Source organism: Embiotoca jacksoni, unplaced genomic scaffold (assembly GCF_022577435.1).
Source record: "Embiotoca jacksoni isolate LCO1_2020_lvr unplaced genomic scaffold, fEmbJac1.0.p SCAF_47, whole genome shotgun sequence".
Lineage (NCBI taxonomy): Eukaryota > Metazoa > Chordata > Actinopteri > Embiotocidae > Embiotoca > Embiotoca jacksoni.
The window spans coordinates 238,443-261,865 of record NW_027185400.1 but is presented as its reverse complement, the minus strand read 5'-3'; the positions used below and the strand labels follow the sequence as shown (position 1 = coordinate 261,865).

The 23,423-nt window shown below is 42.4% G+C and overlaps 2 protein-coding genes and 1 non-coding gene across 4 annotated transcripts; 2 read left to right on the top strand and 1 right to left on the bottom strand.

Annotated features, from left to right (window-relative positions):
- Window positions 1-5: 5 nt before the first annotated feature.
- coro1b (coronin, actin binding protein, 1B) lies at window positions 6-8,691 on the bottom strand. The gene is made up of 12 exons (XM_069169779.1): window positions 8,539-8,691; window positions 8,228-8,384; window positions 6,806-7,011; window positions 6,493-6,615; window positions 5,900-6,029; window positions 3,914-4,095; window positions 3,659-3,778; window positions 3,189-3,293; window positions 2,936-3,081; window positions 2,226-2,283; window positions 1,704-2,045; window positions 6-1,623 (listed from the first exon to the last, which is right to left on the bottom strand). Exons 3-12 carry the CDS (start codon window positions 7,007-7,009, stop codon window positions 1,501-1,503), a joined length of 1,533 nt encoding a protein of 510 aa, XP_069025880.1. The 5' UTR covers window positions 7,010-7,011; window positions 8,228-8,384; window positions 8,539-8,691; the 3' UTR covers window positions 6-1,500.
- Window positions 8,692-9,634: 943 nt separating this feature from the next.
- On the top strand, window positions 9,635-9,722 carry trnar-ucu (transfer RNA arginine (anticodon UCU)). Its single transcript is given in 2 exon segments — window positions 9,635-9,671; window positions 9,687-9,722. It is a non-coding gene; the product is annotated as a tRNA-Arg (tRNA).
- A 636-nt stretch (window positions 9,723-10,358) lies between these two features.
- LOC138210614 (oxysterol-binding protein 1-like) lies at window positions 10,359-23,137 on the top strand. 2 transcript variants are annotated; one of them, XM_069169867.1, is made up of 17 exons: window positions 10,359-10,655; window positions 11,900-12,075; window positions 12,530-12,738; window positions 12,924-13,092; window positions 13,439-13,550; window positions 13,742-13,925; window positions 14,330-14,447; window positions 14,902-14,959; window positions 15,232-15,396; window positions 16,983-17,228; window positions 17,949-18,069; window positions 18,343-18,446; window positions 19,333-19,428; window positions 20,025-20,212; window positions 20,530-20,765; window positions 20,894-20,932; window positions 21,040-23,136. In XM_069169867.1, the coding sequence occupies exons 2-17, from the start codon at window positions 11,939-11,941 to the stop codon at window positions 21,180-21,182; spliced, it is 2,325 nt and encodes a 774-aa protein (XP_069025968.1). In that variant the 5' UTR covers window positions 10,359-10,655; window positions 11,900-11,938; the 3' UTR covers window positions 21,183-23,136. The 2 variants fall into 2 exon arrangements, with proteins under 2 accessions (XP_069025968.1, XP_069025969.1); XM_069169868.1 differs by lacking the exon at window positions 20,894-20,932 and having other exon boundaries at window positions 21,040-23,137.
- The last annotated feature ends 286 nt before the right edge of the window (window positions 23,138-23,423 follow it).

The following is a 23,423-nucleotide window of genomic DNA, read 5'->3' as shown; positions in this document are numbered from 1 at the left end:
CAAAGTAGGAATTAATGTTTATTGAGTTTTCACAATGTAGTCTCATTTAACCTTCTACTGAATTTACAGTCAGTGTTAAGAGGTCAGTGCATTAGGAAATAAAGCAATAAAGGGATAATCTTGATGTGGAATGTACCCTTGTGATAGTATAATTGACTGTAAGTAACAGATTAATGCCTCTAAATGTACAGTATTGGCAGAAACACAAAACTAAAATAATGAAAGAAAAAAAAAAACCCATCTAAAAGTGCTTTCCATCTTTTAACATCAATACAAATTCCATTGCAAACTGTAGAAAATGTTGAACATTTAACTCACTTCCTCTTTCTTGCAGCTGCAAACACAAATATCTCTGCTGAGTAAATATAGTGTTACATCACTCTGATTTCAAGTTATGCTTTTATATTCACCGTTTGTAGCACAAATTAGGCCCTATGTTTACGGGGCATCTTGTTTATTTTGCTTCGGAGAAGTGAAGAGTGTAGTGTTTGCTGCTCTGGAAAATACCGAACAACGGCCATTTTTCTTCAGGGGACACAAAATACGGAAGCCTTTCCACACATGTAAAAAAGAAAAGAAAAGAAAAAGAAAGAAGAAATGAAAAGGCATGTATTTCAGGTATACGTTAGTGATAGTGTGGACGAATATTTTGCCACATGGTGTTGCAGAAAACTTTACATAGCCGCTGTTCTGGCCTGACGACATGAGGTACAAAATCACAAGTGTTAACCTTTTCATCGACTGCAAAGACGACACAGAATTACACTACACGTAGATATTCAACTACATCAGCTTCTCGTTAGCTATCATTCACACGATTCTCACGGTCAAGGTCATGATTTGTGTACCAGACGACTTTTCTACAGTTGACTTGACACACGGCGTCCTCTAATGAAGTCGTAAAACAAAGCACGAGTCACACAATGAGTTGGGAGTCTGATATGACCTCACAGTTTAGCAGCTTCAACTACCTGATTAAATAGCCCTAATGGTTACATTTGTGAGTGCTTCAGAGAAGGAAAAAAAAAACATCGTATTGGAGGTACCTAATCGCTCTGCTGTAGTATGTCAACCTTCACTGGCTTTGATTTAATGCTTTTTGTCGCTACTTTTTGCATTAATTTCGGGCTGCGGTTCCTCTTTCAGAGTCCTTCAAAATGAAAGCAGCGATTTTTGCAAAGCTCAAAGCTGCACGATATGCACCACCAAATCGCGGCAACAACATCTTTCATGTGAAAATCAAAGTATGATCTTGACTGTAAATCTCACTCTATGCAGATGACGCCCCCACTCTCAACCACAAGCTGGATATCCATCTCAAAAGCAAACGGCGGCCTCGCTCTCGATGGTTGACCTGGTCGTAAGCCGCTGCGATTCACGGCTAGTCGCTACACTACATTCTTCCACTCACACAGCTTTAAGGTACTGTTGATTCTAGCAAGGCTATGTTCTATGGGTTTAGTAAGAATGGCGTCCGAATGTAGTGAATCTCCCGCTTCCTCATACATCCCCGTCTTCAATCCGAGCCAGCTGCCTCTCCAGCAGCTCGATCCTCTGGCTCTGAGCGAGCACGACGGCCCGTAGAGCCTTCATTTCCGCCAACAACTCGGTCAACAACTCGTCCTGAAAGAAGAGAAAGAGCAAGTCAGACGACAGATTTTAAAAGATTCTCACTAAGGTCGATATATTTTTGGAGAACCCACCTCTCTCTTTGGCCTCTCGGCGTTTCCGTCCGTCTCCCTCGCGGCTACCCGAGGTTGCGGCGTCTCCTCCTCCGTCTCCCTGGCGGCGGAGGTGGGCGTAGGAGCGGGAGCTGCCGCGCTCCCCGCCGAGGGTGGGGCGGCCCCCCCGCTGCCAGAGTCCTGAGAGACGAGCTTGGGCTTGCTCCGGAGGTTGTCTCTGTGTTTGGACGGAGGAGCCGAGTACCCGCCGCTCAGGGAGACCAACAGTGGCGGCGCATCCTGTCCAGCGATCCATTCGTCAGCCAGCAGAGCCGGCTCCAAGCCGGCTGTGTCTGGGTAAAGGTCGCCCTGGAACAGGTCTGACTGGAGAGGCGAGGTGGAGGTGGAGGTGGGGTGTTATTGTTATTTATAGAGCTTGCAGGGTGTGCAGAGAGCTTGCAATTACTAGTTGAATGAGTCATACAAGATGGTTATCTTTAAAAAAAACAACAACAAAAAAAAACTGTTCATAAGCTACACTTTGAAAGGCTGTTTCTGGCTTACCTTTCGGGGTACAGTCATGGAAATGGGTTCCACCTTCCTTTCGTGCAGTTTATAGAACCTACGGATGATCCAGAAAATATAGCAATCGTGTTCACGGAGAATTCAGAGCTAATTCTATATATATATATACTGGACAGTTTCATTGACTTAAAAGTCTTAGGCAGCGTGTCTACTGAATAGTTGTTTTTTTTTCCAGCTGAAAATCCCCCCCCAGCGCTTCTAAGTATTTTTTCAGCTGTAATGCTTTGGTTGCTATGATACCGAATATCTGCAGAAGCAAAAAAAACAAAACCTCTTCACGTTTCATTTGAAAGAACGCGGTGCTCCAATTGACAAACCATCTATAAAACACACTGCGTTCAGGGAAATACGCTTCGGTGGACACGGGCCTTTCGTTAATTTCCAAAACAGCTGGAGAACTGGAGTTTCAGACAACTTAACTCAAACAGGAGTAAAAAGTGAATTTGTTTGGGGACTGTTTTCCGTGGCAAAAATAATACACATTTAGGGAGTATTTTGAAGCAGCGGTGCAGTTCAAGAAATCTACTCTTAAAAAAAAAAAAAAAAAAAAGTATATAGCTTTGGCTACACAGTCGACACGTGTCACCAGGATCAATTCATTGGATTGTTTTTGGTGAGTTTGGTTGACAATTAGAAAACGTTTAGGTGTGTTAAGGAGAACATTACCAAACATACAGAGCTGTACTCACCTGGCGATTTCACACTTGTTGACATCCACACCTCTTTTACTGAGAAAGCCGGCACCTCTCTGAGGCTCCTTGCTGCTGTATAAGCTGAGGAAGTGAACGTACGGGGATTCGTCTGTCACTTCAAAATATCGGATGGTGCAGTCCCCCTGAAAGTCCGAAGATTTAAAAAAAGATCAAATACAAATCACAGTGACGATGTGAAGCGATGCTGTATATTTCAAGCTGAATGTGCCGTATCGCTCTGAGGCCTCACCTTTCCACAGAGGTAGACCATGTTTGTGTCAGTGTCGTAATAGGGTTGAAGAACTCCATTGCTTGTGTCCATTTCTTGTATGGCCATCGGCTCCGACAGATCTTTCTGCAAGGCAAATTGATTTTCATCGTAACCACTCACAAATGTCCGTTCAACCATATAATGAGCGAATATATGAGACAATTCTGCAAAACGCCGAATGGACGTTTCCACGACTCACAACTGTGGTAAAGTTAAAGTTAGTGAACCATTGCGGTTACAGTTTAGAAAATGAACTGCTGATCTGTGACGCAAAGTCCAGCTCACTCGCATGAAACTCGACACACATATCCAGCGTTCATTCACCTTACATTCAGCCTGCTGAAATAAAACACTCACTACCTCCTGGCGTGAGTCTGAACATTGGACTTGGTTGCGACCTTCCAGTGTGGATGTAATTCCTCAGGATATTTTCTACATAAGAGACTTACTGTATCCCACAAAGCCAGCTGTCTCTCACTCATTCGGCTGAAGCCCGTGGTCAGGATTTTTCCATCAGGGAGGAACACGGCTCTCATCGGCCTGGTACCATCGTGGACCTTCTCTCTGACCTACGACAACAATTACAGGCTGGTAAAGAACGAATGCGATACAACAGTAATGAGGATTCATTCCCGTTAGGGTGCGCAGGACCGATATCCCCCTTTCGTACACGTCTGCGCGCATCGTATAAAATGTGAAACAACCTTGAGGACGGTGCCTCTTCGTGGGTCCACGACGCGCAGGGCCTTGTCCTTGCAGACCGTGCAGACGGCGCTGCCATCCTTGTTCCAGCAGACGCTGTAGATCAGGTCTGGGTGGGCGTCACCGAGCTGGTACACGAGCTCCCCCGTGCCCACGTTCCACACACAAATCACATTGTCGCAACCTTGAAAGAGGGAGACACAACAGCCGATGAGGTGTTGTCGGCCCAAAAGAGAGAGCAAAAGACACGGGGAGGTCGACCGTGCTGCTGCTGAAAGCCCGAAAGCAGCGAGGCCGTTAAAAACGAGGCACCGCAGGACACAATAAAAGATGCGCATTAGTGTAAAGGAGAGAATAGTGTTCGATTGCAAAGCTTTGTCTTAAAAAGTGCAAACGATGGAGTTGCATATTGTCGTGCGCATGAATGCAAATCGTGTAAAGACGGCCACCCTGATAAACAGGAACTGGAGCCGTTTTCTGACCAAACGGTTCTTTCCGAGAGGAACCGTCCCCCAGATCCACGTCCTAGATCCACATGGGTTCCACGCTGCAAATATAACCACCAGAATAAAGTAGAGGTGATGTAAGCTAAGCCGACTGCAGAATCTTTTGTCCGCACATTACCGGCACGCGGCCCAAAATTGTGTCCAGTGTGCCAAACCACGGGCTGGTTTTTACAGCCTGACCCGCTTTTTGGCTATTGTAGTCTTCGGCTTTCTTGTCCCGCTTCAGTTTTTTTGGGGGGATTTTCTCTCGGCACTGCTTCGTTATGCGAAGAAGATTTTTTTTAGATTTCTTCTTGATTATTTGAAACCGTGTTGCGTTTCCTTCGTAGCATATAGGTTCAATAAAGCCTGGACGTCGCTGTCAGTCCATTTGTCCGTGTGTCGCTCCAAGTTTAAGGCCATATCATGGCTGTTGTTTACATAGCTTGTGGTTTACGCGGGCCGTTTCATGCAGTTAGTGCTGTTAAGATTCACAGCTGTAGTCTATTGTGGAGGGGGAGGCGGGGGGACTTTGTGTACTTCTTAATGCACTTCTGTTTGTTATAGCGTTGGACACATTTTCAAATGAATCCAAATCTGGCAGCTTTGCAGCAAAGTGTAATTATTTTTCAGGTTAATCACATTCTCCTTTAAAGTTGGGGGGGGGGGGGGGGATCCTATTCCTTGCTTGTATTATGCAACAGTATTTGAACTGGCTATCACTGAACACCAACACAGCAGGATAAGAGCTGTTCTTCAACTTTCGGATGGGTGCACCGCGTGCCACTTTTCTCCGGGTAATGTAAAATACTACACATGACTTATTTCACAAGGTCTGCCGGTACACACCTTTCTTTTAGATCAACGTTTTATGTAAATATATGTAAATGTATGTAAAACAACGTAATCCACAATAGCGCAGTAACATTCAGAAACCAGGCTCTTTACAGTGTGCGGGTTAAACTGGACCTCGTGGCTGCGTGCCCTCTATCATCCAGTCAACCGTCCAGACTCATATCATACATGCAGGTAATATACGACACATTATATTCTACATGAGAAACTACGGGAGAACCAACGAACCTCTACTGCCTCGAAGTAAAGCTGACCTTTGACCTTCTGGGTATGAAATGCCATCATTTCATCCCGTTAGACATTCGCGTGAAATTTTTGTCACATTTAGTGTATGAATTCTTGAGTTACGGCCACAACTTTGTTTTTTTTAGGGTCACGATGATCTTCGACCGCCAAATTCGAATCAGTTCGTCCTCGAGTCCAAATGAACGTCCGTGTCAAATTAGAAAAAAAAAAAGAAAGAAATTCGCGGTCATGAGTGCGCGAGTATATTATTGGGCATAAAGCCTCCGAGCACGGCCGTCACAGATCGCATTAAGAAAGCAGCGTCCTTTCCAGAGACATCCAGTCATATTTCAAGCAGTACGAGGCAGTCCGGGCGGTTCTTGCAATTGATATGGGGTGCATGGATACGACAAAAGATCTTACCTGCAGTGAGGAGGATGTTGAAGGCAGTTGGATGCCACGCCAGGATTCCCACTCTTTTACTGTGTCCCTCAAGTGTCACGATGGGCTCAGTCATTGGACTCGTCAGCCCTCCGTCTGGGATCTGCCACACCTTCCAACAAAATACGCTAGACGTGAGGTGCAGCAGTCAGATCAACATCTCAAATCCCTTTATAGGGATGAAAATCAACCTATAGTAGTTTCCCGTAAATTTGCCGCTGTAGCTCTTCATGAGGTCCTTTTTTTTTTTAAGACCTCACGAGGAGCTGGTGAGGTCGAACCGGCTGACAAATAAAACAACTATCCGAGAGTAAGTGAAGGTTCACATCAACACGTTCTTGGTTCCCTGAACATTTCTGCTCATTTGCTCCGAATGAAACTAAACGCCTCCAAAACAGCAGCGACATCCCAAAGACAGCTCTTCAAGAAGCGTCGCCGGGGAATTTCGCCCTTTAAGTGACGAATAATTCACGGTACGCGTTAAAAGAGACTTTGCTCGAACACCTGCTGTCAGGGTAACCCGCGCTTTAAACATGACACCGAGAGCTGATAAACGGGCTGTTATGTCGACGTACCTTGACCGTGCAGTCCTCTGAGGCACTTGCAATGATGTTGTCATCGTGAGGAGACCACTGGATGTCCAGCACTGGAGCTGCGTGACCGCAGACTGTGGGACAGGACTGGTCGATTCTGCCACTCTGCGGGAGAAAAGCAAAAGTTTAGAGTCATCTGACTTTTGTCCATTAGTCGGATACGCAGCGAGGCGTCCAAGAGTCGCCGACACACAGCTTTCAGCAGAGTGACTGGCAGACAGGGAAAGAAGATCGAGGCTTTAAAAGTATTGATCCGCTGTCCGTCTGAGGCCCAACGTGACGCAGGAGGCCGAACCTTGCTGATCGGGACGATGAGGAAGCACCCTCCTCCACCGGCTTCGATGATAACGGCGATGAATTTCGGGTTGACTGCACAGAGGGGACTGTCCCACGTGACCCGGGACACTCTGACGTCGTCAATGCAGTGCTCGGCTTTCCACGCCTGGGCGAAGACGTGCCGGAATTTGCTCTGCCTGACCACACCTCGCCGGAAAGACATATCTGTGGGGAAATGAATCGGTTAAGACAGAAAACAAGAAAGCAAAGGGACACTTTTGAGCCCTAAAAACTTGAAATGGGCAAAAGCGACTGGATGAGGACGATTGAAGAATGAAAAAAATGATCATTGGACTATCAGAAGAGTAAACAATTTTGATATTTAATCAATTGTTTTGATAAAGTATCGAGCAAAAGCCTTTTAAAAATTCTTGAATGTGACAGGAAGCTGGTTTTCTTGGTTTAAAATAATTGAAATGAATTATTTTTGATTTCATCTGTGGCCTTTATCTTCTTTAAACGTTAGGTTGATCAATACAAAGCCAGTTTATGACGTCATCTCTGGCTTTGGAAAACTGCGATGGCGATTTTGAACTTTCCTGTGACACTGAAAATAAGCATTAGTTGAAAATTAAATTGTATTTTCTCAATCTCGAGCCTGGCAATTATAGATTTTTTTTTTTTTTTTTTTTAAACATAAATGATGCAGAAATGATGGCTTAATAATTAAGTGTGCCAATTAAAATAATAGTACAATCCACTATTTTACAGTGTATTCAGTGACTCCTCAACATGTTTAGACTGTCAGTGAGAGAGAGAAAGAAAAAAAAAAAAAAGGAGTTGGGGGTTGGGAGGGTCTGTCAAAACAGCAAATTCTTTCATAGTGGGAGTCTGCCCATGAAAAGTACAGTTCAGGCTCCAGTGGACAAAAGGGCATGATCCGCCTGAGACCAAAACACGGGGATGGGGAGGGGGGGAGGATGGAGGGGTCGGGGCAGCCATAGGAGAGCCAGTAACTCTATATGCCATAAAGCACAACAGTTGTCAAAAGCAAATTAAACACTAGCAGGTATGAAGGCTTGCAGTCTGCAGGATAAAAAAAAAAAAGAAAAAGCGCTCCAATCGCTGCGTGTTGCAGAACCCCTCAAACCTCCATCGGTATTTCGGTGTTGCCAAATAGTGCGCCGCCGTTTATAAACTTCATCCTATTATTATTATTATTATTATTTTTTTTATAAACCATTTCTTTCTGGGTTTCTATTGTTGTCTGCTCACAATAAGACGTGCAGAGGCAGTAACTGCAAAGAGTAAACGAGCAACAAAGGACGCGCATTAGTGCGTAGTTAAACCCACAATGAGGCAATTCACGGAAACTGCACACAAAACAACAACAACAACAACAAAAAAAGGTTGTTTTTGTTTTCGAGCAATAACGGCATACCTGGTTTTGGAGCGACCTCTCTTAATTGGAAAAAAAAAAAAAGGATCACCAAAGAATCGGGCGTGACAGGAGGAGGCCAATAAAATAATCCGCCGCCAGCAGCAGTAACTTAATCCTCTCCTGCGTCCGGGCAGGCGTTCACTCCGATTGCGCAGACCTAGAACCACAATATTCATCAGAAAAACAGAAAGATCCGCGTTTTCTTTTTTTTTTTTATTATTTATTTAGCGGCCATCTTCCCGTCGGTTTTGATGGTAATTACACATGTAGTAAAAAAATAAATAAATTAATTAAAAAAAAAAAAAAGTCACCTGATCGAGCATGTCCTGCGCCGATAAACCCCACGTTATAAATGGTGCACGGGCGACGTTGAACGGAGTCCGGTCGGCGTTGACGGTGTTTTTTTTTTTTTTTTTTTTTTGGGGGGGGGGGGGAAGAGATGGATGTCTCCCTTTGCAAACGAACTGCTTCAAAGCGACGGGTCGAGCAGGATCCCAGACACTTCCGCTCACGGCAGGATGTGTCCAAGACACGCTTGCAGTCAAGAGAGATATCTTCCGTTCACTTCCAGAATCTCGTCGTCCGCTGAAAAAAACCGGATGCGAGTGCAAAGTTTCATATTATAGAGTTTAATGGACAGAATAAATAAACATAGACGTAACTGCGGACCTTTTTGTTGTTGTTGTTGTTGTTGTTGTTGTTGTTTACTTATTTGAATGCCAATGGTAAAAAAAAAGAAAAAAAAAAAAGACGTAGCTTTATACGCACTTGATAAAACCCCCCCTAAAAAAAAAAAAAAGTAATTGCTTTTATTTTAATCTATTTTGAAAATACTTCCTAAGTACAGATCAGTGCTTGGTTTATGTTGTCTTCCCTTGATCTTTACGGATGGGGTTAGTTAATTAATTAGTAACTCCAACCCTATGTTATTTTTGAACATGTTAATTTTGAACTACATCATGAATTTCTCCAATTTGATCTTAAATATATCACATAGCCTTGTATAGTAACAATAATAATGCTGGATCCCCTCGGGGATTAATAAAGTAACTACCTAACCTAACCTAACCTAACCTAACCTAGCCTAACCTAACCTAACATTTTACAGCACGTGTGTTTATTCCTTATGTCGCCACCTACTGGAATGATTTTGTAAGTGAAGCTCAAAAATCACCACCAAACATCACCATTAAGATAAATAATTTGCCATTAAGAGTTTGATATACAAATTCTTCCTGCAAACATTTTTTTAATTTTAATTTTTTTTTACCTTTTTACACTGAACGACTGAGGCAACAGGTTTCTAAACGTATTAATGTTTCTTTTTAAGTTACGAACGCCTGATTACGTTTAAAGACGTCCGGTTGCTATATTCTTATTGTTAATCGATGATTATGTGCAACAGGTGGCTCCGTGGCGCAATGGATAGCGCATTGGACTTCTAGGCAAAGATGCAGGCATTCAAAGGTTGTGGGTTCGAGTCCCACCGGAGTCGCATTTTTTTTTAAATTTTGGAAGCTCGAAATTATTTTTTAAAAGATCGGTAACATTAACAATTAATATATTTACAGCAAAGCAGCTGCTGTCGTTTGCTTTTCGTGAGTTTTCTCGTTAAATTAAATTAAAAACGAACGGCGATCAAAACTTAAACATGAAGGGTCGCAGTTTAGTCTGCGCTGATTTTATTAAAACGTTTTGCTTTTCAGCGTTAACGTCAAACATAACGAAGTCTAATGACTGTCTATAATATTTGGCATTATGAGTTTAGTTAAATTTCATGTCGACAAAAGGTTTAGTCAACACTATGCAACTTTAGCTATACGAGGAAGCAGTGAAAAAAAATAAATGTGTAAAATAAGGAAGATATAATCAGAGCGATTTCTTTTTTTTTTTTTTTTTTTTAAAAACCCTTTAAAATAAACAAGAATATTATCGTAAATATATAACATACATTTTAACGTCCTTTATCTGGAGATGACTTGTTTTGTTTTATGGCCAAAACTAAATCAACGTGCTCTTACTTTGAAGGCCAACACGTTGGTTTCCGGTTGTTCAGCGCATAAACCAACCGGCTCCGACGGGCTTTAAAGGGGAAACAATTAGTTTGCGGTGTTTCCACACGAGACGTTTATCGCGTTGCACCGGGTGTAACCAACGAGCTAACGTTAGGCTAGTTAGATGTAGCCACCTAGCTTTAGATAATTGTTCAGCGTACGCAGCTGTAAGAATGAACGCGATTATTGACGGATAGTAACACAATTATTTGGCGTCAGTTACTTTTTACAGTCGTACTTACTGTCGTCGTCGACATCTAATGTTTACTTGTTTTTGTTTTTAAAGTTTTTTGGTTTTTTTTTTTTTTTTTTGAGGGAGCTAGGCTAGTTAGCCTCCTCGGGAGTTAGCCGTGACTTCACCGGGACACGTCAAGGTAAACAGTTAGCCACCGAGCTAACGGGAGCTAACGACCGCGCACGTTTACCGGCTTTTTAAAAAAATCTATTTTAACTTTTTATCACCTTCAAGAACAAAAACAAAAAAACCGTGTCGGTTTGTGTTTCTTATCTTTTTTATTTTTTTATTTTAGCTTTCAAGATTTAGCGTTTTTTTTTAGTTGTTATCATCGCGACTCCCACTTAGCTCCGCTGCTAACGCGGGCTAGCTGCTGGTGTTGATATTATAAAGTTTATATTATTTATATTATTTATATTCTTCTTGGACCTTTTTTTTTTTTAATAATTGCACAGTAATCACATCCCCCCTCCCCCCCTCAAACACGATGACATCATCCAAATATCAAGAGTAACAATCATTAATGATTGGTGCCTTAATTCATATTAATAATTGTCTTTTATTGTCAATTAAAACAATATATTTATATATTTAAGGTTAATAACGGTAAATCTTTAAGCTTCAAGATGAAGTGTGAATTGTTTCAGTCCGACATTAAAAGCCCAAAATCCCCTTTTACACATGTTTAAAGATGTGAATACTAATTTGAGTCTGATATGTTTAATTATTTTATTTTATTGTTTAAAAAAACAAAAAAACATTTCAATTATGTTTCAACATCAATTGAAGTGTTTTTTTGTACAAACACCCCTTTTTTTTTTGGCCTTTTAACTTGTTGTTTTATTCTAGTCACAGATTTGTTTGTTTGTTTGTTTGTTTGTTGATTTGCTTATGTATCCGTATATTATTTGGTTTCACTCGGAGACAGTACTAGTGATGAATTGCATAAATGTTGGCTGTAGAAATGGGTTGAGCTGTATTTATTTACCTGGATCATTTAATTGCTCGGTCACACCCGCCTCATGAAGTGAATGTATTTTTCTTTCGCCCGCTGCTTCGTGACTGAACTGTCTCTTTTCTTTTAGGTGGGGGAGGTCAATAAAAAAATATCTTCACATAAAAAGAAAAACAAGTTTCAACGTCACGCTTATTTGAGTCGAAAATCGCCTTCCAAGCTATTTGTGATGTCACAAATCGTACCCGTCGGCCCACCCCTCTTTAAAAATCTAATTTCCGACGAGCGCAGAGAAACTCTCCTCCTTCGGGGAGATGATTTTTGGTTTCGAGCTCGTAAAGAAAACGGTGTTTTTGAGGCGAGATGAGGCGCTTCGGGTCTCGTCACGTCAAAATTCTGAGATTTCTCACTTTCGTCTTCCCTCCCAGGGTTCGTCAAATCTGTACCTCGAGGTTTTGGGGGGTGTGATGTCGGAACCCAAGAGCCCCACTCCCACCCCTGCCGGCGACACGTACAAAGGATGGGTGTTTAAGTGGACCAATTACATCAAAGGTTATCAGCGGAGGTGGTTTGTCCTGAGCAACGGGCTGCTGTCCTACTACAGGTACGCTTTCCTGCAAAACACAGATTACGTAAAAGCCCCGATTGCGTCACCAGAGAAATCGATCAGCCTTGGTCTGCTGTAATGGCTGATTTATTGCACCTCCTCCCCTCTAACTAACCGTGGGCCGATCAATCGCATGTTATCAGCAGCGCTTTCTTATGTTTAACCGAACCTGCACGTCACGTTAAAGAACGCTCTTGTGTTCTCGTCACTAAATACACAAGTCCTCTACTGATAACATGTGGAGGTGGAAAAGGCCTCTTGTCTTGAGGTTCCTGTTCACAACTAACTTTATAATGCCGGCTTGAATTTCACCTTTTAAAAAAAATTTTTTTTTAATTCTTTTTTTAAAAATTGTGAAATAACCACTGTTGTAGTTTTGGGCGAGTTTTGTCTATTTAAGTTACATTTCTTACAAAAAAAAAAAGTCCAATGAAGCTCCTCTGGTTATTAGGACCCAGGCAGAGATGGGTCACACGTGTCGGGGCACGATCAACCTGGCCACGGCGACCATCACTGTGGATGACGCCTGCAACTTTGTCATCTCCAACGGCGGGGCGCAGACGTATCACCTGAAGGCCAGCTGCGAGGTGGAGCGTCAGCGCTGGATCACGGCCCTGGAGCTGGCCAAAGCCAAGGCGGCCCGCATGCAGGCTGAGTCAGGTAAAACATTTCTCAGGGAGGACACGAAGACAGGCACAGGGAAAAAGCTTTTTTTTTTTTTTTTTTTTTTTTTTTTTAAATCCATAAATTACATATTTTTTTTAATCAGATAGAGGTGATGAGAAAGTCACATTTGCATCCGTGCAACTAATTTTAAGTTTTTTTTTTTTTTTTTTTTTCAACAGATGACTCGGGGGACGACTTCTCTTCATCGTCCCCACCGGCGGCTCACGGACAGGGCGGCGGCTCCCATAATTCAGAAGTCCAGTCCGCTCTCAGAACACTTGGCAGCAAGGTGGAAGATCTGAGCACGTGCAACGACCTCATCTCAAAGCACGGCTCTGCCCTCCAGAGGTCAGGCTTTACCCATTTTTGTCTCCATTCCTGCTTTAGTCCTGAGGCGAAGCTCTGATACATGTCTCATGTCTCTTTTGTTTCAACTTAGAAATTAATCATTTGAAACTCAAAACACGCACACACTGACTTTTGAAATATGCAAAACAGATGACTCAGTTGCCAAACCTTTTTTTTAAAAATTATACTGCAGTTTTGACATTCAGATGGCAACTTTAGGTGTGGTGTTGCACAATTAGCCAAAGGGACTGTTTACAGACTATACAACAGAAGTTACACCTTTTTACACTGTAAATCGATTAAATGTTGTCCAAATTGTTCATCCATGATTTCTTATTTATATCAGGTCGTTGTCAGAGCTGGACAGTTTACGTCTGACCGGAGAGGCGGGGGATAAGATTCGTCAGGTGGCAGAAAGGGCCACACTGTTCCGCATCACCTCTAATGCCATGATTAATGTAAGTATCACTTCCTTCGTCGGTATATTTACTCCTGCTTTGTTATGAATGTGCAATATCAATGAGGACAGGCCTCGTCAATCTATACTCCCGCTTTTCTTTTTTTTTTTTTAAGGCCGAATGAACTTTGTAAATACCAAGTTGGAGCTTGGATTTCATTGCTTCTCCTTTTTTGATGTTTTGGCCCTCAGGCGTGCCGGGACTTCCTCACACTGGCTCAGGGTCACAGCAAGCGATGGCAGAAGGCTTTGCAGGCAGAACGGGACCAGAGAGTGAGACTGGAGGAGACTTTAGAGCAACTGGCCAAACAGCACAATCACCTGGAGCGAGCGTTCAGAGGGGCCGCCCAGTCTAATGCCAACGCAGACAATAAAAGTAAGGCGGTCAGTTGATCCCCACTTGTTCTTTCCACTTCCCTCTTCTGCACATGCACTCTGAAAAGTCCTCCTTTTTTTTTTAATTCTTCCTCTTCATTACACTGATTTCATTTTTTGTGAACCCTTCAGCCTCCAAGTCTGCAGTGATTGGTTGATTAATCCTGTCGTGGATTAATCAAGTGGTTCCCAACCTTAAATCAAAGTCAGTCTCCGAGCAACCTTTTGCCAGCAGACAAAAAACAAAAAGCAGATTTCAATCTCTTTTTTTTTTTTTTTAATTTCATTAGCTTGGTTTCCAGCAGAACTCAAGTTACGTGATACTTCACAAGAAAAGAAAAGGAAAGAGAAACATAACATTACGAAGATGGCATGTGATTATCTTAACTGATTGTTTTTGCCAAGGTGTCACCGGGCCAGGGAAAGGTGAGGCCAGTGACGAGGATGACGAAAACGAGTTTTTTGATGCCATGGAAGAAGCCCCTGAGTTTATCACTGTACCTGCAGACCCCCAGTTCCACAAGTCAGTAGATTCTCTTCCACCCGTCATACACATGTTTACCGCTAATACAGTTAAAAAGACAACAAGTGACTCTTTCACTGTGAATTTCCCCATGACTCAGTTTTTTTAAATTTTTTTTATCTTTGTGCGTTTATTTATTTGACCCGCTTCCTTGTCTGACATTCTGGCACACGGTGTTCTTCTGTCACAGAGGTTTCCTCACATGTCGCTCGGTTGCGGAGTCACTCATTGATTAATATGGTTTGGAGCTGTTAAACAGTTTTTCTTGTGCATTAAAACGGCTGCTCAAATAGACAGAAGCCTTTTAGACACACGCAAACATATGTATATGTTTCAAATGTGGATCCACAACAAGTATACGAGCAAACTACCGTACTTCCCGTCAGCTGTCCTCTTGATGCCATGGTGAGTCTGACTGTGAACCGTATATGTTTATTTTTTTAATCTCTTCCAGGAGGTCGAGCAGTAATGTCAGCGGTTTCAACAGTGAAATGTGTCCCGATGATCAATCGGTAGGTTTCAGTCTGTCCTCCGTTAGAAGACTTGCAGACTTCAAATCTATTCTAACGTTCTATACAATCAGTTATGATCACTAAGTGCACTTAGTTTCAGTGAAAAGCTGCAGCTGGCTGGTGGTTTTATTGGTACTTAAAGTGTGATTATGTTGCTATTGGCATCGTCTCGGCTGTAAAACGTGTTTACACGTTTACACGTCCGTGTTTAAAGCTGTTATTATTTCCAGGAGCTTTTACGCTGTTTATTGACAGAAAAGTCTGCGTTTCAGCTGAACGAGGAGCCTCTGGCGATGAACCAGGAGTCGTCCTGTCAGGAGTTGGTTCCCTTGAAGAAGAGGCGGACGCGCATCTCCGACAAACCCAACTACTCCCTCAACCTTTGGAGCATCATGAAGAACTGTATCGGCAAAGAGCTGTCCAAGATCCCGATGCCTGTGAGCGGTGTTTCCCACTCGTACGCTATATTTAGCCAACCATTTCTGCGGGTTGTTTTTTTTTGTCTATTTATTTATTTTTAAATCTGTCGGAAAGAACGACGCTATTGATTAATGAGTGAGCAATCTCCCCTCGCTCAGAGATCAGAGGACAGAAACTAACGCGACTGTCAATGCCTGCAAAACGCAGCAGAGACTCTCACAATTAGAAAGAAACAGGTGCTCATAAATTAGGTAAATGACATAAATTCAATATTTTTTTTTTAGCCGCACCGCAACAAGGGGGAGAAGCTATAAAGCGAGCATCTGTGACTGAGTGAGAGATCAAAGTCACACTGCTGGTCGAACGTATGCTGCAATTTCCATCCCAATTGAAGGGCAAAGACCGAATATTAAATCTTATTATTCTTATATTCAAACGCTTCATTTGACACTTTTCAAATTAGCTCGGCCGCTTATGCACCGCGGAGAACAATTGTGCAATTGTAGAAAACAAAGCTCGCTCAATGAGTGCTCTGCGCACGCCGTGCCTCCGAGCACCACAAGTACATTGTCTTCCTGAGAAACGCTGCTGTGAGTTATTTTTGCAGAAGTTAATCTGTGCTTAAGAATCCGCCCGCTGGGTTCTCGGCCGTGTTTCACTCGGTCGCATGAGTCACCTGTCAGATGCTCCTCTCGTGTCCCTTGAGTGCGCTCGCAATCAAAACGTGTTAACTTCAAAAAGCTAAAAAGGGCACGTCAATCAGAAGATGGCGGCAGCGTGTTACTGGGATTCTCTTCAAACCAAAACAGTGATCTGTGGCATTTCTACAATATGAGGCGAGCAACATTCTGAGAGCCACTTATCAGATTCACAGCGCTCTGCTGACAGATCGACGAAATAACCTGTCATCGCATTGTAAGCATTGTAATCCCATGATACCGCAGGTGTTTATTCAGAGAATTCAGAGTCCTCGTGCCACGACAACCGCTTGTCTCACAACTCGGACATATATATTTTTTTTTACCAGACCTTTCATCTCGCTTTGTGCAGAGGAAACGACAAGACAATTGATACTAGCAGTTCATATTCGTGGCGTCGTTCTTACGGCATTTTTAGTTGGGATTTGTTCCGTCAGAAACAACCAAAATAAAAGAAGAAAACTAAATTAAACCCAGCGTGCAGAAACAAAAATACAATATAAAATGCAATAAAACAAATTATAAATGGTACCAAATATGAACCTGTTGTTATGCAGAAAGATGAAGCATGACGGGAAAAGTTAACCTTATCAATCTTTCCAGGGAGGCATTCCTAGACTGTTTTCACATTAAAAGTGCCACATATTGTTGTATACATAAATATAAGAGCCAGAGACAGAAATAGCCAAACTGAATGAGTAAATTAATGCGAATGTTAGTGCATTAAAACATTATGTAAAAACATTTTACACCTTATTTTTAAGTTTCTCCCGTCGTCCACATGTTCCAGATGTTTGTGCGTCCCGCACATTAAAGGTTAGAGAACCAGAAGGCTCAACTCTATACATTTTGAGTTCTTGAAATGATATAAATATGAATATATATTCAATAATTCTTCCTCCCAGGTCAACTTCAACGAGCCCATTTCAATGCTGCAGCGGTTGTCCGAGGACCTCGAGTACCACGAGCTGCTAGACAAGGCCGCAAAGAGCCAGAGCTCCCTGGAGCAGATGTGCTACGTGGCCGCCTTCTCCGTGTCCTCCTACTCGACCACCGTCCACCGCACGGGGAAGCCCTTCAACCCTCTGCTGGGGGAAACGTATGAGCTGGACCGCCGGAGAGAGAGCGGCTACCGATCCCTTTGTGAGCAGGTGAGAGGGGGAAAAAATAAATAGAAAGGCAACTTGGGAAAAATAGAAAGCCTTTCAATGAGGAAGTGAAACTGAAAGATGTCAGGAGGGATGAGTTGAAAAATCCCAGACTCAGCATCTGGAGAGAATTTTGCTTCCTGTTTTTTTTTTTTGGGGGGGGGGGGGATGTATTCGAGGTTGCACATGTTTTAAAGAAGTAGAATTCATGAGTCTTAGCCAAATTAAATCCAGAAAAGAAAGGTTTGTTTTAATTCAATTACGGTTTAGAGAAGCGGTGGTGGTCAAATACATAAAATCATAATATTGTTTTCAATTTCTATGCAGTGATTTGAATGTGGTGTGTGTTGAACAGATGATTGTGGAGGACGCAGAATGGAGGCTTAAGGCTGTGTGTGTGTGTGTGTGTGTGTGTGTGTGTGTGTGTGTGTGTGTGTGTGTGTGTGTGTGTGTGTGCGCGCGCGCCTATGTATAATCAGTCACAAAGGCTTTGAATGAGATTGGGCAAGTGGGGGAAACTCTTGAATGCCATTGTACATTGTAGTATACTTGGGTTTGAGATTTAGAGCTGCTTTTTTATTTGTTTGTTCATGTGAACTAGTCTTTATGTGAGTCATTGCTCCGATTGATGACCCAAGCCTCCGAACAATAGCACTCAAGTATCACATTCTAATGCCTGAAGTCATTTTCTTTCATTTAGTGAGCTATTTTTCTTTTTCCCAGGTGAGTCACCACCCTCCTGCAGCGGCTCATCATGCGATCTCAGATCGTGGCTGGACCCTGAGGCAGGAAATCACTGTCGCCAGCAAGTTCAGAGGCAAATACCTCTCCATCATGCCTTTAGGTAAGAGACAACCTGGTGCAGAAGGAAGTAAAGCATGCCCTGCGGTATCACTATGACATTGGAGGAAGGTGTGAATTGTTATTGTTTTTTTATGATAAAAGGGGTCATTGGCCAATCATGCAAAACATTCTTATGACAGATTAATAAGTAAAAGCTTGAGGTGTGTATCGGTCACGCCTTTCTTAACAGAGAGATTACTCGTGCCAAGTAACAAGGTTTTCTTTTGTTACCTTGAATTAATTCATTGTTTGTTCTGTCTGCATTTCCTCGCAGGCACAATTCATGCAATCTTTGAGAAGGGCAACAATCACTACACGTGGAAGAAAGTTACCACCACAGTGCACAACATTATCGTGGGAAAACTCTGGATCGATCAGGTGAGTTTGACAGAGACCCCTCCGCAGGTAGAGAAGAATGTCATTTTAAATTGACCATTACAGTTAACAGGGAAAATAACCACAATAGAAATACATCTACGTCGTCCGTATTTATAGTTGAAACGATACGGGACAGGTTAAAGCTGCTTCGTTCAATCGATGACAAATCTTGTAAAACCAGTAAAACCACGACCAGACTGGCAGCATTTCCTGCATCAAGGTTGATATAATGAGAGACAGTAAATGTCTGTCTCTCACGGTAGGAACAGCACAAACCAAATGTCAGACCATTTAAAAGTTTGACATCGATTTACTGGATTTTTTTTTTTTTGAAGTATCCCAACATCAATTCACAATGTGGACACGAAACAATACTTTACAACAGAACCAAACCCCGGTACAGTGCAGAGAAAACAGGCAAAATTTGCACGTTTGGTGTTTTTTAAACATATTTTTGGAAGTATTTATTTCGATGTTTATATTTTATGTATTTATGCACAGATTTTGCACAGCTCAGCGTAAACTGGGCCACTTCTCAGTTGTAATACTTACTTAATACTACGACATATATTTAAATATTTTTTTCATTATTTTAATTTCATCCTTGTTCATGTTTTTTTTCCTCAATTCTTATTTCGCTCTCACTCTAGTAATAATTATGAATTGTACAGTCGTCTTCGAGCGCGGCCTTGAAAACACACCGTGCTGCATTTTACTGCACATTTCGTTTGCGTACGTGTGACAAATGAAAGATTTGAATTCTGTGAAAACAGCGCACAATAAAAGTATTATCGGATTGTCTGACCGTAAAATTGAAGTTACATTTTTTTTTTTTTGGTACATTTTAAAAGAACAGTCCATTAAAGTCTTTGTGTTTTCCGTGCAGTCTGGAGAGATCGACGTAGTGAACCACACCACCGGAGACCGCTGCCACTTGAAGTTTGCTCCTTACAGCTACTTCTCCAGAGATGTAGCCAGAAAGGTGAGAAAGCTGGAGAACCCTCCAACAGAACCCGAGCTGGAGTCTCAAAAATTAGGTTCAGCAACGACACACAGTAAGCTGCTTCTTGACTCCCTGCACAGCCGAGCACTTCATTTTTAGAGCTGTTCTTAATTTTTTACCGTTTTCTTTGCTTCTTTTCACACACGACAAGTTCAAAGACTGCTTATCGGAGCGCAGAGCAAGGAGAAGCAACAACTTTTGTGACCTAACTATTCCAAGTTTCATCACTTTATCAACATCGGCACCTCTGAGTTACACGTGTTTTTGTGACCACTTGTCCGGCGCATCTGCAATTTTCCGACGCGCATGAAACTAGAGCAGAAGGTGCACATCAAAGTTTGAGTCCATTTTTTGGGGAACAGAAAGAAGTCTTTGGGAGCCAAATCTGACAAGTAGGTGTGTCGGGGAGCAACGGAAGTGTTGTTGTGGACTAGAAACGTACTCACGAAGGTTATAGCTTCTGACTGCTCTGAAAACTTGAAAACTATTTCTGCCCTCTTATTCTCGACGAGTCATGATTCTTTACTCCCGTTTGCTCGTCTCCTCTCAATACCCGCCGTCCCTCCTGTTTTCAGGTGACCGGTGTGGTGATGGACAAAGACGGTAAGGCCCACTACGTGCTGTCGGGGACGTGGGATGAGAAGATGGAGTTCTCCAGGGTGATGCAGAGCAGCCGAGGGGGAGAGAACGGCACCGAGGGCAAGCAGAAGACCGTCTATCAAACCCTCAAAGCCAGAGAGGTGTGGAGGAGAAACCCTCTGCCGTAAGTACGAGTACTGTGCGGCTGGGTGTGTATAAACCTGAGTCACACGCAGAGTCTATAAATAACACCCATTAAGTCTGTTTTCGGCAGGTGAGTCAGCTTGTCGAACTTCTTTTTAATGGGTGGATTTTGTTGGTTCCTGGAAGACAATTCAGATTTTGAAGGAGTAAGAAGAAAAAAAAAAAAGACTTTGTCGATGATCCTCAAATCAAAGGTTTAGGCTGGTTTTTACTTCTGTCTATGTTTAAGGCATTTAAGCGTAAAGCCGGCAAAGTTTTGACACGGTGCCGCTGTCCCTCACCTTTGTTCGCCCACAGTGACGGGGCAGAAACCATGTACTACTTCACCGCCCTGGCTCTGACCCTGAACGAGCCTGAAGACGGCGTGGCGCCCACCGACAGCCGACGCCGACCCGACCAGCGTTTGATGGAGGACGGCCACTGGGAAGAGGCCAACGCCGAGAAGCAGCGGCTGGAGGAGAAGCAGCGCAGCGCCCGGCGCGAGAGGGAGAGGGAGGCCGCCAGCCAGCGCACCTCCAGCCAATCAGAAGAAGGTGAGGGTCAAGTCTGTTACCTATTTGCTTCTTTTTGTAATCGTCTCTACCTTGCATGGGGAAAATCTTGGAATTAAGGGGTAAAAAAAAAAATCTCTGTGATTCCCCCCTCTTCTCTTCCGAACAAGCTGTCGATGAGGACTCTCTTACTGACCCCGCCCTAAAAAGCAAGTATTCATCTTCATCATTAATCTCCTTTACTGCGACTATCTCATGCTTTGATTTGTGTTTGTCTGCTCAGATTTTCTTTCATCATTTTTCTCTTCTCTTTTAGGCGCCCCTCATGACAACTACCAGGCACTTTGGTTCGAGCACTGCGAGGACCAGATCACAGGTGAGCCAGTTCATATCTATAAGGGAGGCTACTGGGAAGCTAAGGACCATGGCACCTGGGAGGGCTGCCAGGACATATTTTGACCTCGGTATTGACTGTAAAAGTGTCCCGAAGAGACTGACCATCAAAGCCGACTGGTGGACAGCTACGCAAAGGCCTGTCTATCCCCTACTTGGACGGCCGCTCCCCTCCAGCGGCTCTCTGTTCTAAGAGATCTCCAGGACGGTCACTGCTGTCTGATCCGGAGGGAGAGCAGGATTTTCCCTCCCTCATCCCACTTTGGTTCCTCGAGTCTAAGCATCTGCCCCCCTTTTTTTTTTTTTTTATTGCCGTCACATTATCGGAGAGGACTGGAAGGAAAATGTCCGCGTTGACTTGCGTCGGCGTGAGCGTAAGGAGGGGAGGAAATGAAACGAGCAGTGCTTCCGAATCTATCGTCGATCGTTCAACCGAGTCTCTCTGCTCGAGTGCGTTCAGTCTGTCGGATCGGGAGCAGAAGAGGTTTCGCGCTGATTCCACCCTGTGTGAGAAGGTCGTGTTCTTATCGTCATCCACAGCATTGTTCGCATTAGTAACAACTCCCCAAAAAAATACAAAATAAAAAGGGGGGTAAAACCTGTTTAATATATACATTTATATATAAATATGATTAAAATAATTTTCATTTTAATTGTCAACTGGTGGCCTTCAAGACGTTAGCAAGGATTTTTTTTTGTTGTTCATCTCTGATTTAGTGTCTTAATGTAATGAAGTGAAGGTTCTAGATTGCTTGTGTGCGACTGCTAATCTGCTCTTCCATCACTATACAACACAGCCACTGTGCAGTGTAGTATGCTAAAAAAAAAGAAGAAGATTGTCCAGAAGTACCGACTGACCCTCCACACTGTCATGTTTTATAGTTTCTTTACCAAGGCCTAATAGAAAATATGACGGTGAAAATTATGGTGTGGCTGTGAGGCCTGAACACTCGTTCTCTTCGCCTTAGAAACGAGCAACCTGCTCTCTCACTTGTATTCACGTCACACCCCAGTGGATACGATGCAGACGTTTATAGCCGGTTTCTTGTACCAATTTCCAAATCTTTAAAAAAAAAAAAAAAAAAAAAAAAGAAAAGTTGGAAACGTGACTACAAAGCTGCAAAATGGCAAAAAAAAAAAAAAAAAAAGCTGGTCCCACTGCTGAGAAAATCTCATTAGTACATTTTTGTTGAATAAAAATGTAGGAAATTACCTTTTTTTCACAGTGTTGGAATTATATTTTGCCATTTTGCCAATAAAGTGAATAATGACCAAGTCAGATGGCAGTACAAATGGATTTTTAAAAAGGGTGTATTTCTGTGTTGACAGTAACACAGAGAAATGAGCAAAAGAAAACAAGTACATGCGGCGGTGAAAACAAACATCACACTACTGCGTATCTGCTGTTTCATACATATGCAAATACACTTTGACACCAAAAACATGAGATATAATGTGTGTGTGCGTGTGTGTGTGTGTGCGCGCACGTGTGTGTGTGCATTTAATAATTTTGTTTGTAAGTGTACTTAAAAATGAAGAATAAAGAAACAAAGAATTTAAAAACATTGCAAATAACTATGATTTTATAAGTGTATAGAAATTCTTATTATAGTATTGATAACTGTAAGGTAGGCTTTTTTTCTTGTATTTTTGGTCCCTCATAATATTGGAAGATGACTGTCTTCATTTTCAGAAAAAAAAAGGGAGTTTAAGTACGTGACATTGTTCAGTATTTTGTATTAACACAGAAAAGAACATCTGTAATAAATGCTGTGATGTCAGACAAAATAGCTTTTCATACTGTTCCTTAATTTTATTTGTTAAAACATTTCCAATTTTAGGAACATTTTCTTTTTTGTTGTTATACGGTCGATCATCTTAAAACGGTGCATACTGTAGTTTTCCGTCAGCGTGCAGACTAACAAAATGAGATTTTTAAGCAAATGACATGCATGGAAATCCCATTTGACGTGTGCCAGAGATCCTTGTTATATTGTAAGAACCAGGCTGGAATACTGACTCTTGGTTAATTGCAGACATGTCAATATTGACAAATATGTCATCTGATAAATAACAAGAAATAAAAAGTTTTAATTATATAGTATTTCTGCAAAAACAATATTCTTGACGATAATTATTTAATTTTCAAATTCAAATATTATTATAATTGCAGCCAAACAAATGTTACACTTTTATATCCATAAAGTCAAAAGCAGCGCCATTATTGGGTCAAACTTTTTTTTTTTTTTTTTAAATGTTTAATACTTTGGTTCATACCAGACACCTACATGACAAACTCCCCATTCC

Coding starts and splice junctions, on each gene's coding strand:
- LOC138210614 (XM_069169867.1), top strand. CDS start 11,939: ATGTCGGAACCCAAGAGCCCCACTCCCACCCCTGCCGGCGACACGTAC. Junction 13,926..14,329: donor TGCCAACGCAGACAATAAAA/GTAAGGCGGTCA, acceptor GTTTTTGCCAAG/GTGTCACCGGGCCAGGGAAA. Junction 15,397..16,982: donor TGTCCAAGATCCCGATGCCT/GTGAGCGGTGTT, acceptor TCTTCCTCCCAG/GTCAACTTCAACGAGCCCAT.
- coro1b (XM_069169779.1), bottom strand. CDS start 7,009: ATGTCTTTCCGGCGAGGTGTGGTCAGGCAGAGCAAATTCCGGCACGTC. Junction 3,082..3,188: donor TGGTCTACCTCTGTGGAAAG/GTGAGGCCTCAG, acceptor TCGGACTTTCAG/GGGGACTGCACCATCCGATA. Junction 1,624..1,703: donor CCGAGAGGCCAAAGAGAGAG/GTGGGTTCTCCA, acceptor CTCTTCTTTCAG/GACGAGTTGTTGACCGAGTT.